General features: G+C 32.7%; 1 protein-coding gene across 1 annotated transcript; it reads left to right on the plus strand.

Annotated features, from left to right (window-relative positions):
• The first annotated feature begins 1593 nt into the window (after positions 1-1593).
• On the plus strand, positions 1594-7805 carry MSTN (myostatin). The gene is made up of 3 exons (XM_066279743.1): positions 1594-2077; positions 3862-4235; positions 6142-7805. The coding sequence occupies exons 1-3, from the start codon at positions 1705-1707 to the stop codon at positions 6520-6522; spliced, it is 1128 nt and encodes a 375-aa protein (XP_066135840.1). The 5' UTR covers positions 1594-1704; the 3' UTR covers positions 6523-7805.
• The last annotated feature ends 5273 nt before the right edge of the window (positions 7806-13078 follow it).

Below are 13078 nucleotides of genomic sequence, written 5' to 3' on the forward strand. Positions count from 1 at the left end.
TTCAGGGCATCTGGTTTGTGTCTGGTTTCCTTAATCTTTAATGATGGGCAAATCTAATGCATTATGTAAGGCCATTTTTTTTTCTCAAGAGATGTAGATACCTCTTAAGAATTTGATGAAAATGCATTAACTTTTCAGGCTACTGAGTTGCATTTTAGTGCACTAAGGCAGTAAATTAGTGTCCAATGTGCAAAAGTGGTAGTGACCTAGAAAGTAAATATTTGATCTGAGCCACTGAATTTTCTTAGAAAAAAAAATAATGGATTAACTCTCTTAGGAGTCCTTAGCTGCTCAAAATGGGGTAGGAAGAAGGAATCTCCTGTGGCCTGGAAACAGCTTCTGTTCTTGCTGGCTATGTTTGTTTAGCTCTTTAATAGTCCATTTGATTAGATTTTGTGGCTCCCAAAGCTAAGGTTGAAAGTTTGATCCCTGCAGAGGCCACTGAAATGTAGAGAACAAAAAGCTCTATTCTCTTCTCCCAGACCTTACCCCAAATCCTTGCCAGGTGTCTGCCCTCTGGTCAAACTAAGAAACTGGCAAAGGGGTGCAAACCTATCACAGTATTGAGAAACAAAAAAATGAGCACCTTTTTATTATGGTGCTCTTCCCTTTGATTTGTGCACAATATTCTGATATAATTTATAGAGAACAGATATTTTTTTCTCTTTTTACCACTGGAAATTTGAGGCAAATATAATAAGTGCTGCACTGCCAGTTATAAAATCCTTTATCTTCTTATTCCAAGTTCAGAGAATTTTGTACTGGCTGACATCATCCTTTTGGTAATAAATAATGAAGAAATACATCTTCTGAGTAATATTCACCTGCAATTTTAGAATAGGAAATAACAATAATAATTAGTCAAAAATTGACCACATTTTTTATATTAATAAAAGCTATTTTTAAAAGTGAAAAAATAAAAGATATTAGATTATTTAAAAATAATTCTATGTGTACTATAACATTAGGATAAGTATGATTTTCAACATGTGCTACAAAGTTAGTCAGGAAAACAAGTTTCCTAAATTATAGCTGAAAATCTTCCACTAGTATTACAATCTTGATTTTTCATTCAGGTCTTCCTAAGTTAAATTTATATTTTCCTAATTATACAGGACTAAAATTAATGTAATTCAACAAATACTTTTTTTTCTTTTATTTCAAATGCTTGCTTAAATAGGATAAAATCATTTTACTTCTTGAGGAAATAACATTTCAACTTTAAAGTATGAAGTGTAAATTAAGATTTACTTATTTAAATCAACACTTTAGAGTTTCACATAAAAAGATTAATAAGATTGAGGTGTAGTTTATATTATTATTTACATGGATTTTAATTTTTCAAATGTCATATATATCTTTCATTATTTGTAGATTTATTTCTTTTATGAAGTACTCAAATGAATCAGCTCACCCTTGACTGTAACAAAATACTGTTTGGTGACTTGTGACAGACAGGGTTTTAACCTCTGACAGTGAGATTCATTGTGGAGCAAGAGCCAATCATAGATCCTGACGACACTTGTCTCATCAAAGTTGGAATATAAAAAGCCACTTGGAATACAGTATAAAAGATTCACTGGTGTGGCAAGTTGTCTCTCTAACTGTACAGGCATTAAAATTTTGCTTGGCATTATTCAAAAGCAAAAGAAAAGAAAGAGAAGAAATAAAAACAAGGAAAAAGATTGTATTGATTTTAAAATCATGCAAAAACTGCAAATCTATGTTTATATTTACCTGTTTATGCTGAGTGTTGCTGGTCCAGTGGATCTAAATGAGAACACCGAGCAAAAAGAAAATGTGGAGAAAGAGGGGCTGTGCAATGCATGTACTTGGAGACAAAACACTAAATCTTCAAGAATAGAAGCCATAAAAATTCAAATCCTCAGTAAACTTCGTCTGGAAACAGCTCCTAATATCAGCAAAGATGCTATAAGACAACTTTTGCCCAAAGCTCCTCCACTCCGGGAATTGATTGATCAGTATGATGTCCAGAGAGATGACAGCAGTGATGGTTCCTTGGAAGATGATGATTATCACGCTACGACAGAAACGATCATTACCATGCCTACAGATTGTAAGTAGTCCTATTAGTGTATATCAACAATTCTGCTGACTGTTGTTCTAGTGTTTATGAGAAACAGATCTATTTTCAGGCTCTTTTAACAAGCTGTTGGATTTTATGTAAGTAGGAGGGAAAAGAGGTTATTTTTTTTCAAGATTTTATGAGAAATATACTAATGAGACTAATATCTTAAAAGTGCTTGCAAAACATTAATGTTATTTAGTTAATGTGACAAATATAACATGCTTATGCTTTCACAGCTTAATACCACCAAGGCAAGTAGTAAAACATACTATAAGCAATGTTAAAAAAAAAACCTTACATAAATTCAAAAGTTGCATTTGGATGCTTGAAATATTCATATATAGTTACAAGGTTTTTCACTAAGAATAGAGAAAGGAAGAAATCTGTAGATGTGTAAGCTTATTTGAGCATTTGCTGAACACCTGGAATGACTTCTGTTATTCAAACTAATCCTCACAGTGTTTTTATGTTCTTCACAAATTAAAATATTTAATTTTGAAAGCTATTGCATTGGAGAGTATGGGAAAATATTTTTAAAAATTTAATATATTAATAAGAGCAATGATGAAGCAAACATAGCATAATAATTATCATGACCTAATTATCAAAAAATGCCTAAAAATAAACATTTTAATCAAGTAAGTTAGGTCAAAGTTCTACTTAAACCTTGACCATGGTACTACTGTTGTGAGTACCCACTCTTCATATTTCCAGGCAGACACATTGTTTAAGAACCTTCTAAAATATTATTCAGTTCTACATGGGAGAGAGGACTATTACCTGTAGTATCTATGTTGCATCTGAAAGATAATATATTTAATACAATTCCTTCTGCAGTCAGTTCAAAACTATGGTCAAAGAAAAGGAGACAGGCACCTTAACAGAGAAAGTCTGACAAGAAAGATTTTGTGCCATGTGTCTGTGATCTTGCTTTTTACAGTGCTTTATACACTTTAAACTGGACTCAAAACAGTTTAAAATATTGTTTTAATTATTAAGTAATCTGATTATAATGCAACAAATAATTTTCCTTTAAGACTCTGCTATCAGATAATCCTGGAACAGTTTTGCCTTATTTATAAAAATCTTGCAAAAACCAGGAGGAAAGAAATCTCTAAGTGCTTCTGCTTCCAATGACAGCCTGGCACTAAAGACATATTTTCTAACTTTTGAAATAGCCTGAACTTAACATTTAACTTTTGGTGCTAATTACCTGCTCGGTTTTGACCCTTTAAAAGGCTATTCCAGAGCCAAATCATAGCAGATGTACTATATTTTCTACTAATTCCCCAGACTCAGTTAGCTGCTCAGTGTGTCTTGTCCCCAGGTAATTCAGGCCTGGGGGAAGGGTTCCTTCTTCCAGACTGATTGGTACAGCTGCTCAGTAAGTGTAACTACTCAGATTCCCAAAGAATTCTAAGTGGATGTTCCTCCACGGTGTCTCTTGTTCTCTCTAATCATCATCATTTTCAATTTTCATCTACTGTTCATTCCTTCATAGAATTTTCCTTAGTGCACAGTTTTCTGCAAAGGGAGTAGATTCCTCAGAATCAGCTTAAAAAAACCCCATATATCTAAAAAATCCTGAAAAGCTAGAGTAATTATTTTCTTTGATATTTTTCTGAGTTGTGAATGCAATTCTACATAGTTTTTCATTTTAAAAAGACTAAATATACATTCACTAATCCAAGGGACACACCAGTTATTATGAAAAGATTTGCTCATTTCTTATGAGAAATAATTTCAATAACTCTTTTCTGATTCATTTATAGCTGATCTTCTAATGCAAGTGGAAGGAAAACCCAAATGTTGTTTCTTTAAATTTAGCTCTAAAATACAATTTAACAAAGTAGTAAAGGCCCAACTGTGGATATATCTGAGGCCCGTCAAGACTCCTACAACAGTGTTTGTGCAAATCCTGAGACTCATCAAACCCATGAAAGACGGTACAAGGTACACTGGAATCCGATCTCTGAAACTTGACATGAACCCAGGCACTGGTATTTGGCAGAGCATTGATGTGAAGACAGTGTTGCAAAATTGGCTCAAACAACCTGAATCCAACTTAGGCATTGAAATCAAAGCTTTAGATGAGAATGGTCATGATCTTGCTGTAACCTTCCCAGGACCAGGAGAAGATGGGCTGGTAAGTGATAACTGAAAATGACATTCTAAAAACCTTGTTATGTTTTCATCATAATGTGAATGAATAATAGTGGAAAATAGCTACCAAATTCTTATATTCATAAGCCAAACAAAGGTATCCTACCTCAATGGTAGCCCTGTATCCAATAAAAGTAGGTATCTAATTTCATATTCTATGAACACTCTCTTGATACTTTTACTTTGCATGAGGATTTTTAAAAAGTCATTCCATAGTCCTTAACTTCTTAGGTATTTCTTTCGAGTTGGAAATGGATATGCTACATTATTCTATGAATAAAAACATAAAATCTTCATGGTGGATTCTAGTACATATACAAGAACTTAAAACTCTTTCCCCTCAGAAGAGTTTAATGTGTTGAAATTACTTGCTTAATAGAACATAAAAAAGAAGCTTTAAAAATTATAATTAAAATAAAATGCTTTATTTTATAGCAATGGAATAAGTACAATATGATTAGGCTTATATTTTATTAAACATACTGTATTATTAGGTACTGAATGATAAGTATGTTCATTATTTGGCAGGCTACAGATGCATTGATGTATATGCGGATTACATTGTGCATTACTAATACAGTTTAATGTTCAGACTAGTTAACTTTGCTACTCGGCTTTATTTCTGAGCTGCCATACCATTCAACTGTAGGCATTCAAGAGTTTACTTAAGTAAGGGCAGCTAATTTAATACCAGCCCAAGCAGATGATTATACCTTATATATTATAAAAATAGTTTTAAAACCTAGTAAAAATTTAGAGTTACTCATTTTTTTTCTGGCTTACTTATGCTTGTGTTTACATCTGTTTTCAAAAACTTATTTAATATGACTATATTTTTTCTTCTATCTGTTGACATAATTTACAACAAAAGATTATACTTGCAAGCAGTAAGTGTTATCTTTTTAGTTTTGTTAGTAAGTGGTATTAAGTTAGTTTACTTTAATAGAAACATATTCTTGAAGAGATTATACAATTTTCCAAATGATTTATTTTTCTTTAAATATGCTACATAAGATGTTATTGGCTCTCAAAATGATGTTACTGTTTTTATAATCTTAACAATGACTACTAGGTCTATTTTGATTTTGGTAGAGGATAAAACTATTAGTTATCTGACAAAGTCTTCTTTTTTATAGGTAGCCTTTTAATGATCAAAGTTCTTGATGTGATAGGTTTTAATTATTAAACAAGTGGTTAATGTGACATTTATTCCTCAGAGTTTTCTATGTAAAAGAAAAAAAAGTCTCAAATGCATGAAAAGATTGAGGTAGGTGAAGGATTAAAAAATAATTGTTTAAATATCTGATTAGAAATACGTTTCAGTAAAAGAATAAAGGAATTATTTATTGCACCTTTTTTATGAATATATCCCTCCCTCTCTTAGAGTTTCTCTTTCCAGCCCTCTATACATAAGACAACCTGCATCACCCTACCTTCCTTCTTCCCACTACAATCCATACAGGGCTGGGAAGTAACTCTTTTGTTCTGGCTTCAATATTCAAGTTTCCCTGAGCATACCTATCTCTCCAGGAGTCATCAGACATATTTTACCAACAGATTTGATCTGCAAAGGGGAAGCAGGGAGTAACCTTGTTCCCTCACTCTTTTCTTTTCTCCCCATTCTTTCCCTTTCTTCTCATAAATATTCTATAAATATTTTCAGAGCATCTGTTATATGCCACAGAGAAATGTGTATTGCTGCTATATACTTTTGAGCCATAAGAGAAGAATCAATCCTAGTGTAAATTAAAATTTCTAAATTAAAATGCTGGCTTTTTAAAAATAAATGGGGTATGAGCAAAATAATTAGTTTTTGAATAATGACAATGAGATAGGAAAGTGTTTCAGGATCTATGGATATTACTGATTGCTCTTTCCTTTTCATATAGAATCCCTTTTTAGAAGTCAAGGTAACAGACACACCAAAAAGATCTAGAAGAGATTTTGGACTTGACTGTGATGAGCACTCAACAGAATCTCGATGCTGTCGTTACCCTCTAACTGTGGATTTTGAAGCTTTTGGATGGGATTGGATTATTGCACCCAAAAGATATAAGGCCAATTATTGCTCTGGAGAGTGTGAATTTGTATTTTTACAAAAATATCCTCATACTCATCTGGTACATCAAGCAAACCCTAGAGGTTCAGCAGGCCCCTGCTGTACTCCCACAAAGATGTCTCCAATTAATATGCTATATTTTAATGGCAAAGAACAAATAATATATGGAAAAATTCCAGCCATGGTAGTAGATCGCTGTGGGTGCTCATGAAATTTATATTTGGTTTATAACTTCCTAAAACATGGAAGGCCTTCCCCTCAACAATTCTGAAACTGTGAAATTATGTACCACAGGCTATAAGCCTACAGTATGCTACAGTCACTTAAGCACAATCTACAATATATGAACTAAAAGAGAATATATGCAATGGTTGGCATTTAACCATCAAAATAAATCATACAATAAAAAGCTTTACGATTTACAGAGTTATTGAACTAGGAGATCAAATTACACTTATGTTCCTCTATATATTACAACACATGCAGGTAAATGAAAGCAATTCTCCTTGTGTTCTAGTGAATTAAAGGAGTATGCTTAAAAGTCTGTTTATTTAGGGTTTCATTTAGTATCTACAGAAAAATCTCTATATCGTATTGGTAAAATGCAGGATTGTTATATACCATCATTTGAATCATCCTTATACACTTGAATTTATATTGTATAATAGCATACTTGGTAAGATGAAATTCCACAAAAATAGGAATGGTACACAATGTGCAAGTTCCCATTCCTGTGATAATTGGTACAGTACATTAATAATCCATACCAATGGTGCTAATACAATAGGCTGAATGGCTGATGTTATTACATTCACCAAGTAAAAATATTCAGTAAAATAAGTTCTTCCTTTCTTTGGGTGCACTATCATACACCTCTAAATGGGGAATGGATTTTCTTTAATAAAAGAAGAATCAGTTTAGTAGCATATTTGGAGAAACTGATCTTTTTTAAAAAAAGTATCCAAAAAGTAGCCATTTTTATCAAAATTTCAAAATTATAGCCTGCCTTTGCAACACTGCATTTTTATGATAAAATAATGAAAATGACATATTCTATCAATATTGTATAAAATGACTTTGAGACAATTGCATTTATATAATATGTATACAATATTTTTTTGTAAATAAGTGTCTCCTTTTTTATTTACTTTGGTATATTTTTACAGTAAGGACATTTCAAATTAAGTATTAAGTCACAAAGACATGTCTTATATGACAGAAAAGCAACTGTTTATATTTCAGAGCAAATTAGCAGATAAAATAGTGGTTTTAAAACACCATATGCTAACGGTTAGATGGTTATATTACAATCATTTTATATTTTTTTACATTATTAACATTCACTTATGGATTGGTGATGGCTGTATAATGTGAATGTGAAATTTCAATGGTTTACTGTCATTGTATTCAAATCTCAACGTTCCATTATTTTAATACTTAAATATTATTAAGCATACCAAAATTACTTTACTCTATTATCTGAAATACATGAAATAAACTGATATCTTAACAAGAACTGTTAATTTTATTTTATAATTCAATAATGAATATATTTGCATATATTTACTTCTGTTTTGTAAATTAGGATTTTGTTAATCAAATTCATTGTACTTTTGATTAAATGAAATTATTTCTTACATGTAATGTGTAGAAACAATATAAATTATATTAAAGTGTTTTCACCTTTTTTGAAAGACACAACAGTTTTATGCTATGAAGGTTAATTCTGGATTTCTGATTTTTACTTTATTATCAGTCTAACAGCTTAGCACAAAAGTTTGGTTTGGGAATTTTAGGTCTGCTACTCTAGTTCTCATGAGTAAAATCCCTGTTAATTTGGTCCTAGCAAGTTGCTTTACACCTAGAAAAGCAAGAACTAGTTTTATCTATTTCATTTCTCTTTGTCTTGACCTGAAAACTATTTATATGTTTTCATAGGTTCAATTTCCAAATGATTGCAGTTGGCAAGGGAGTGCGGTCCTAGAGTTACAAGTTCTACTGAAGCCACAGGGACACAGGGAAGCTGCATTTTTTCCCCTAGCACTTAATGATACTGGCACATTTATCTGAGATTTATGGGCACCGATTCTCAAATTGAATTGAAAGAATAGTTATAATGTGCCTAGAAATCCGTTAATGCAACCCTGTCCACAAATCTTTTTGAAGTGAACTCTCATTTCCACTCTTATCAGTTTTGTAACTTAGCTATAAAGCAGTCAGAGGTGATTAAAATTCGGTTTAGTGTTATAGTTCCTAAATACATAAATTATTAATATAAATTTAATTTTTAACCATCAGGGATATTATAGCAATTTCTACACATACAAGCTGTGGCGCCCCTTGTAATTTCAATACTGACATATTTCACATTGACAAGACTGGAGCTGCAGGAGGGTTGCCCCAGTGGGGGAAGGAGCCACCCATGGGGATGGGTTGAGGCTGCTCTCCGTTGCACACACTGGAACTACTTCTTCCAGGACCATGAATATACATGACCCAAAAGTCTAAGAGGTCAGTAAGTCCATTACAGTTATTTGGAGACCTTGACCTGTGTGGTGGGGAGTATGATGAAGGAATACCCTTGGTTTCTAAGGACTCACTCCCCAATCTTTATATTCACCTTTCTCGTGGGGCTCCAGAATCACATCACTAACTTCACCACATGGTAGCCCTCTCTTGAAACCATCATCCATGAGAGGAAGCATCAGGACCAATCTTTATTGTGACGGGATCTATGCAGTTCTGTTTTGTCTAGGTCCTAGAAATGGCAAGGGTATTCTGCCAGTCTGTCTCAGGGCACACAATTTTCACTTTCAGCCCCTTGAGAATACTCACTTGTAATACATAATACTAATCCCTGAGATCTTGAGAAAACGTCATGTAAAGTTCAATGCAGTATATAGGTTTAATATTCTGAATGTTTTGTATTACTTCCCACAAATCTATGAGTTAAAAATAATAAAAATAAAAACAAACAGAAAACCTTTCCAAACTTTGTAGTTCTTTTTTGTACTCAAGTTGATTTTGGCACTTTTGTATAAAACTTGTAACTAAATTAAAACACGTATTTTATCCCCCCTCCCAAAATCTAACTTATTTCACTTTAAGCCATGATACACAGACATTAGGATGCCAATGACTCTTGCAATCTGTTGAAGACTAAGTGGTATACTCTCACCAGAAAAAAATAAAATTCACAATTTTTAATGTAATATCAGGGATATTTTAGGGCCTTTCTACAGCTCAATCATAGAATCTAGTTTACAACTCTTGGGAAGGATACTGAATTTTTCTTCTTAAGATAAAAATTATTATTTATAAACTAATAAAATATATTTATAAAGACATATTTTCTAGTTAATTAGTTTTAGTCATTAATTTGATTGTAGAAAAATAAACTAGCAAATTACTGAATGTATTAACTTATTTACCAAAATATTCTATGCTTCTTTTAATTTTTTTAAAATTCATTTTAGAGAGGGGGGAGAGGGAGAGAGGGGGAGACAGAGAAAAGGAAAAGCAGGAAGCATCAACTCCCATGTGTGCCTTGACCAGGCAAGCCAGAGGTTTCAAACCAGCAACCTCAGTATTCCAGGTTGATGCTTTACCCACTGAGCCACCACAGATCCAGCATATTCTATGCTTCTTATGGATCATCTATTTAATCACCACCGTCAATTCTGTGATAGGTTATACTAGATAAATGAATAAAAAGCAATTCAAATCACAAACTCATGTTCTTTTTATGTGTCAAAAACAAAATCAAGAAATACTCAGGGTTTCTGAAGTTTGGGTGTCAGAATTAGTAGGGTATGAGATAATATTTACTGAGTAACAGATTTGTGTCAGAAACTTTTCTAACAGGCTCAGTGTGGGATACATTAGTATCCCCAATTTGTAGAAGAGAACTCTGAGGAACTGAGACAATAGGAGGTGTCTGAGTGGCCAGGCCTGGATTTGAACTAAGAGGAATAATGATTAATTGTTCTAGTTAAAACAACTCTTAACCAAGCCCTAATGGAAGAGTGAAACTATGTTTTTTCATGTTTAAATTCTGTAATATAACCTTATCTGGATTCAGCACTGGGTTTTGCAAAAGGTTGTGTAGCTGCATTTTAGTGAGAGAGAGATAAAGCTGGTATGATTGAGAAGACAGTTAAAGAGCAGGTGATTAAAAAAGCAGACACACACACAAACACACACATATACACACACAGAAATAGAATGAGCTGGTGTGAGAGCTGGAAAAGACATTAAAGATCAGCTAATTTACATATGACAGAATTGAAGCCTAAAGAGAAGGCTATCCAAATTCATACATAGATTGGTTCAAGAAACAAAACTTAGAAATGCTAGAGTAGAATGGATGCTGGTCAGAGTGTGAAGAATGATTCTGAGAGACAAAATACAGAAGAACTAAAACCAAAAAAAATGCTCTGACTCATAGATTATTCGCTGGGAAAAAGCAATGTTGGACACTAAATAAATGTGCATAGGATTATAACAATTACATCTATTTCAACAAATCTATCAACCTGGAGATATTTTTGAAGAACTAGAATCTAATGGGAAATCAATGTCTGTGTGTGATTGAAACCACTCCTTTACTGGGTATAAGAATAAAAATTAAAAATGAAATAGTTTTCTAAGTGCTTTCATAGATGTAACTTTACCTCCATAATACTGAAAGTTAAGTGTTATTACTATACCCATTTCATAGAGGGAATTGAGGCTAAAAAGAATTGTTAACATTGCTTAAGGAAACATAGCATTTATATTTGTTTATTAACTGTATGAGAAATAAGAATCTATCAATTATACCTCAATTAAAAACATAGAAATCTAAATCATTGTCACACTTATTTGATCACTCATTCCAACAGTACTTGTTAAAAATGTAGCATAGTGTAAAAAGTCCATTTAAAATAACAAATAATCACTTTTAATATAAAACAAATACTATCCCATAATATAACTAATAAATTAAACCATAGGCTAAAACGTGACATGCAAATCATGACTTGCCTGGTATGTGACATGTACTGTTGAAATTTCATTTCCATGGTCATTCAGTTCCAGTGTACACATTGCAAAACATATCAAAGTAAACTATACTAATTTTGGTTATCCTTGAGTAAGATGTCAAGCAATGCAAAATGGCACTAAATTTAGTTCATTCATGTCTGGATTGAATTTTTTGCAGAAGAAGTCTTTGGAAAATAAATACATTTTTAATAGATAGCATGCTGGGTTAATAGCAATGTTTAAGTGTTACCATTTAAAACACAAGATAGAGGGAATATTCACATATCTTTTACTACATCCTGTCAAAACCACAGGATGCTCAAGAATGTAAGCTTTTACATAGATAAGCTGCCAATTTTACTTAACAGGCATAAATGTCTGTGTAATAATAACAACTCTCTAATAATCTATTCTAAAGCTTAAATATTTCATTTTAGCTATGGTTTGATATTATATAAATACAAATATTCCTGATACAGAAGTATATATATATATTCTGATAATAAACAAGACATACATACTTAGTTTTAGTTTATACCAGATTTGAATTACTTAAAACAGAAAAATATTTAATAATATAATGCTATTATTCCTGCTTCATAATAATGGTAACATTTCTTAATAGATATGCAAATATATTTGTTTTTTAAAATTGAATTTAATAAAATATTCTTTTGTTTTACCTATGTATTACAGGCAAAACACTATTCACTAGAATTAGCTTATAGAGATCTAAAGCATATTCCCTGATTCTGATTCTAAGGAAAGCAGTTGGAAAGTTCTCCTGAGAAGGGCCAACAGATAAATTTGATTCAATTAAATCTTAGTTTACTTTAAATAAAAAATGTAAAAAAGATGAACTACTAACTCACCTCTTCATTTTTCTAACCATTCAAGATTATTCTATTAAGAAAATGTTTGTTCTGTGTTATGTTCTCTCTTTTCCTAATGTCTTATGAAGGACACTATTCAGAACAAAATTTGATTATGCGGTTTTGGCCATGGATCCTCCACAAGACTTTCCCAGATCCGCTCCCACGGACACTAACTCCGACTGAGAAGTCAAATGTCTCTTGGCTCCATTCCGACAGAACTCAGAATTCTGGCATTACCTCTCCACCAAGCAAAAACAAAACATGTCAATACAAGAACACTTGCCTACATCATGACATTGGATCCTCATCAGGCTGAGAGAGAATTCTGAAAGTGAAAATCAAGCATAAAACACAAATTAACTGAGCACACTGAAGTGACTGTGGGAGAAAATCCAAATTGTTAAATGGAAACAATCAGGCAGTCATTGAGGCAACTGCCTGGCTCCAAACTCCAAGAATGTCTTCCTGAAAAGCTGCATACTTCTCAGCAACTCAAGTAATGGCATGAGTTATGTGTCTGCCTGCACCTTAAGTAAAGGATTCCACGGAGGAACCTCAGGTCATCTGGAGCTCGGAACCAGGCCAGGTGCCATGGGATAGAAATTATAGCAAAAAAGAGCAGATAAGGGTAGTCCTCCCTACTTGCAAATATTATTTATATTGCAGCCAGTAAGATTGTCCCAAAGTCTAGACTATACCAGGACCTGTGCTTATAGTGAACTTAAGTTCCTAATAGCTACAATCAGACAGAATTCCAAGAAAGTTTCTAGGTTCTCATCTACTCATAGGTCAGGGTGCATTCCTGTAATTAAAACGAATTGCACCCAAGTGGCACTCTCCTGGGAGAAAGAGCCCTGAAATTGCAGT

Source organism: Saccopteryx bilineata, chromosome 5 (assembly GCF_036850765.1).
Source record: "Saccopteryx bilineata isolate mSacBil1 chromosome 5, mSacBil1_pri_phased_curated, whole genome shotgun sequence".
Lineage (NCBI taxonomy): Eukaryota > Metazoa > Chordata > Mammalia > Chiroptera > Emballonuridae > Saccopteryx > Saccopteryx bilineata.

Bases quoted from the DNA above. Each gene is read 5' to 3' on its own strand.
- MSTN (XM_066279743.1), top strand. From the start codon at position 1,705: ATGCAAAAACTGCAAATCTATGTTTATATTTACCTGTTTATGCTGAGT. The intron at 2,078-3,861 runs GTAAGTAGTCCT...ATTCATTTATAG, and splicing joins CATTACCATGCCTACAGATT to CTGATCTTCTAATGCAAGTG. The intron at 4,236-6,141 runs GTAAGTGATAAC...CTTTTCATATAG, and splicing joins GACCAGGAGAAGATGGGCTG to AATCCCTTTTTAGAAGTCAA.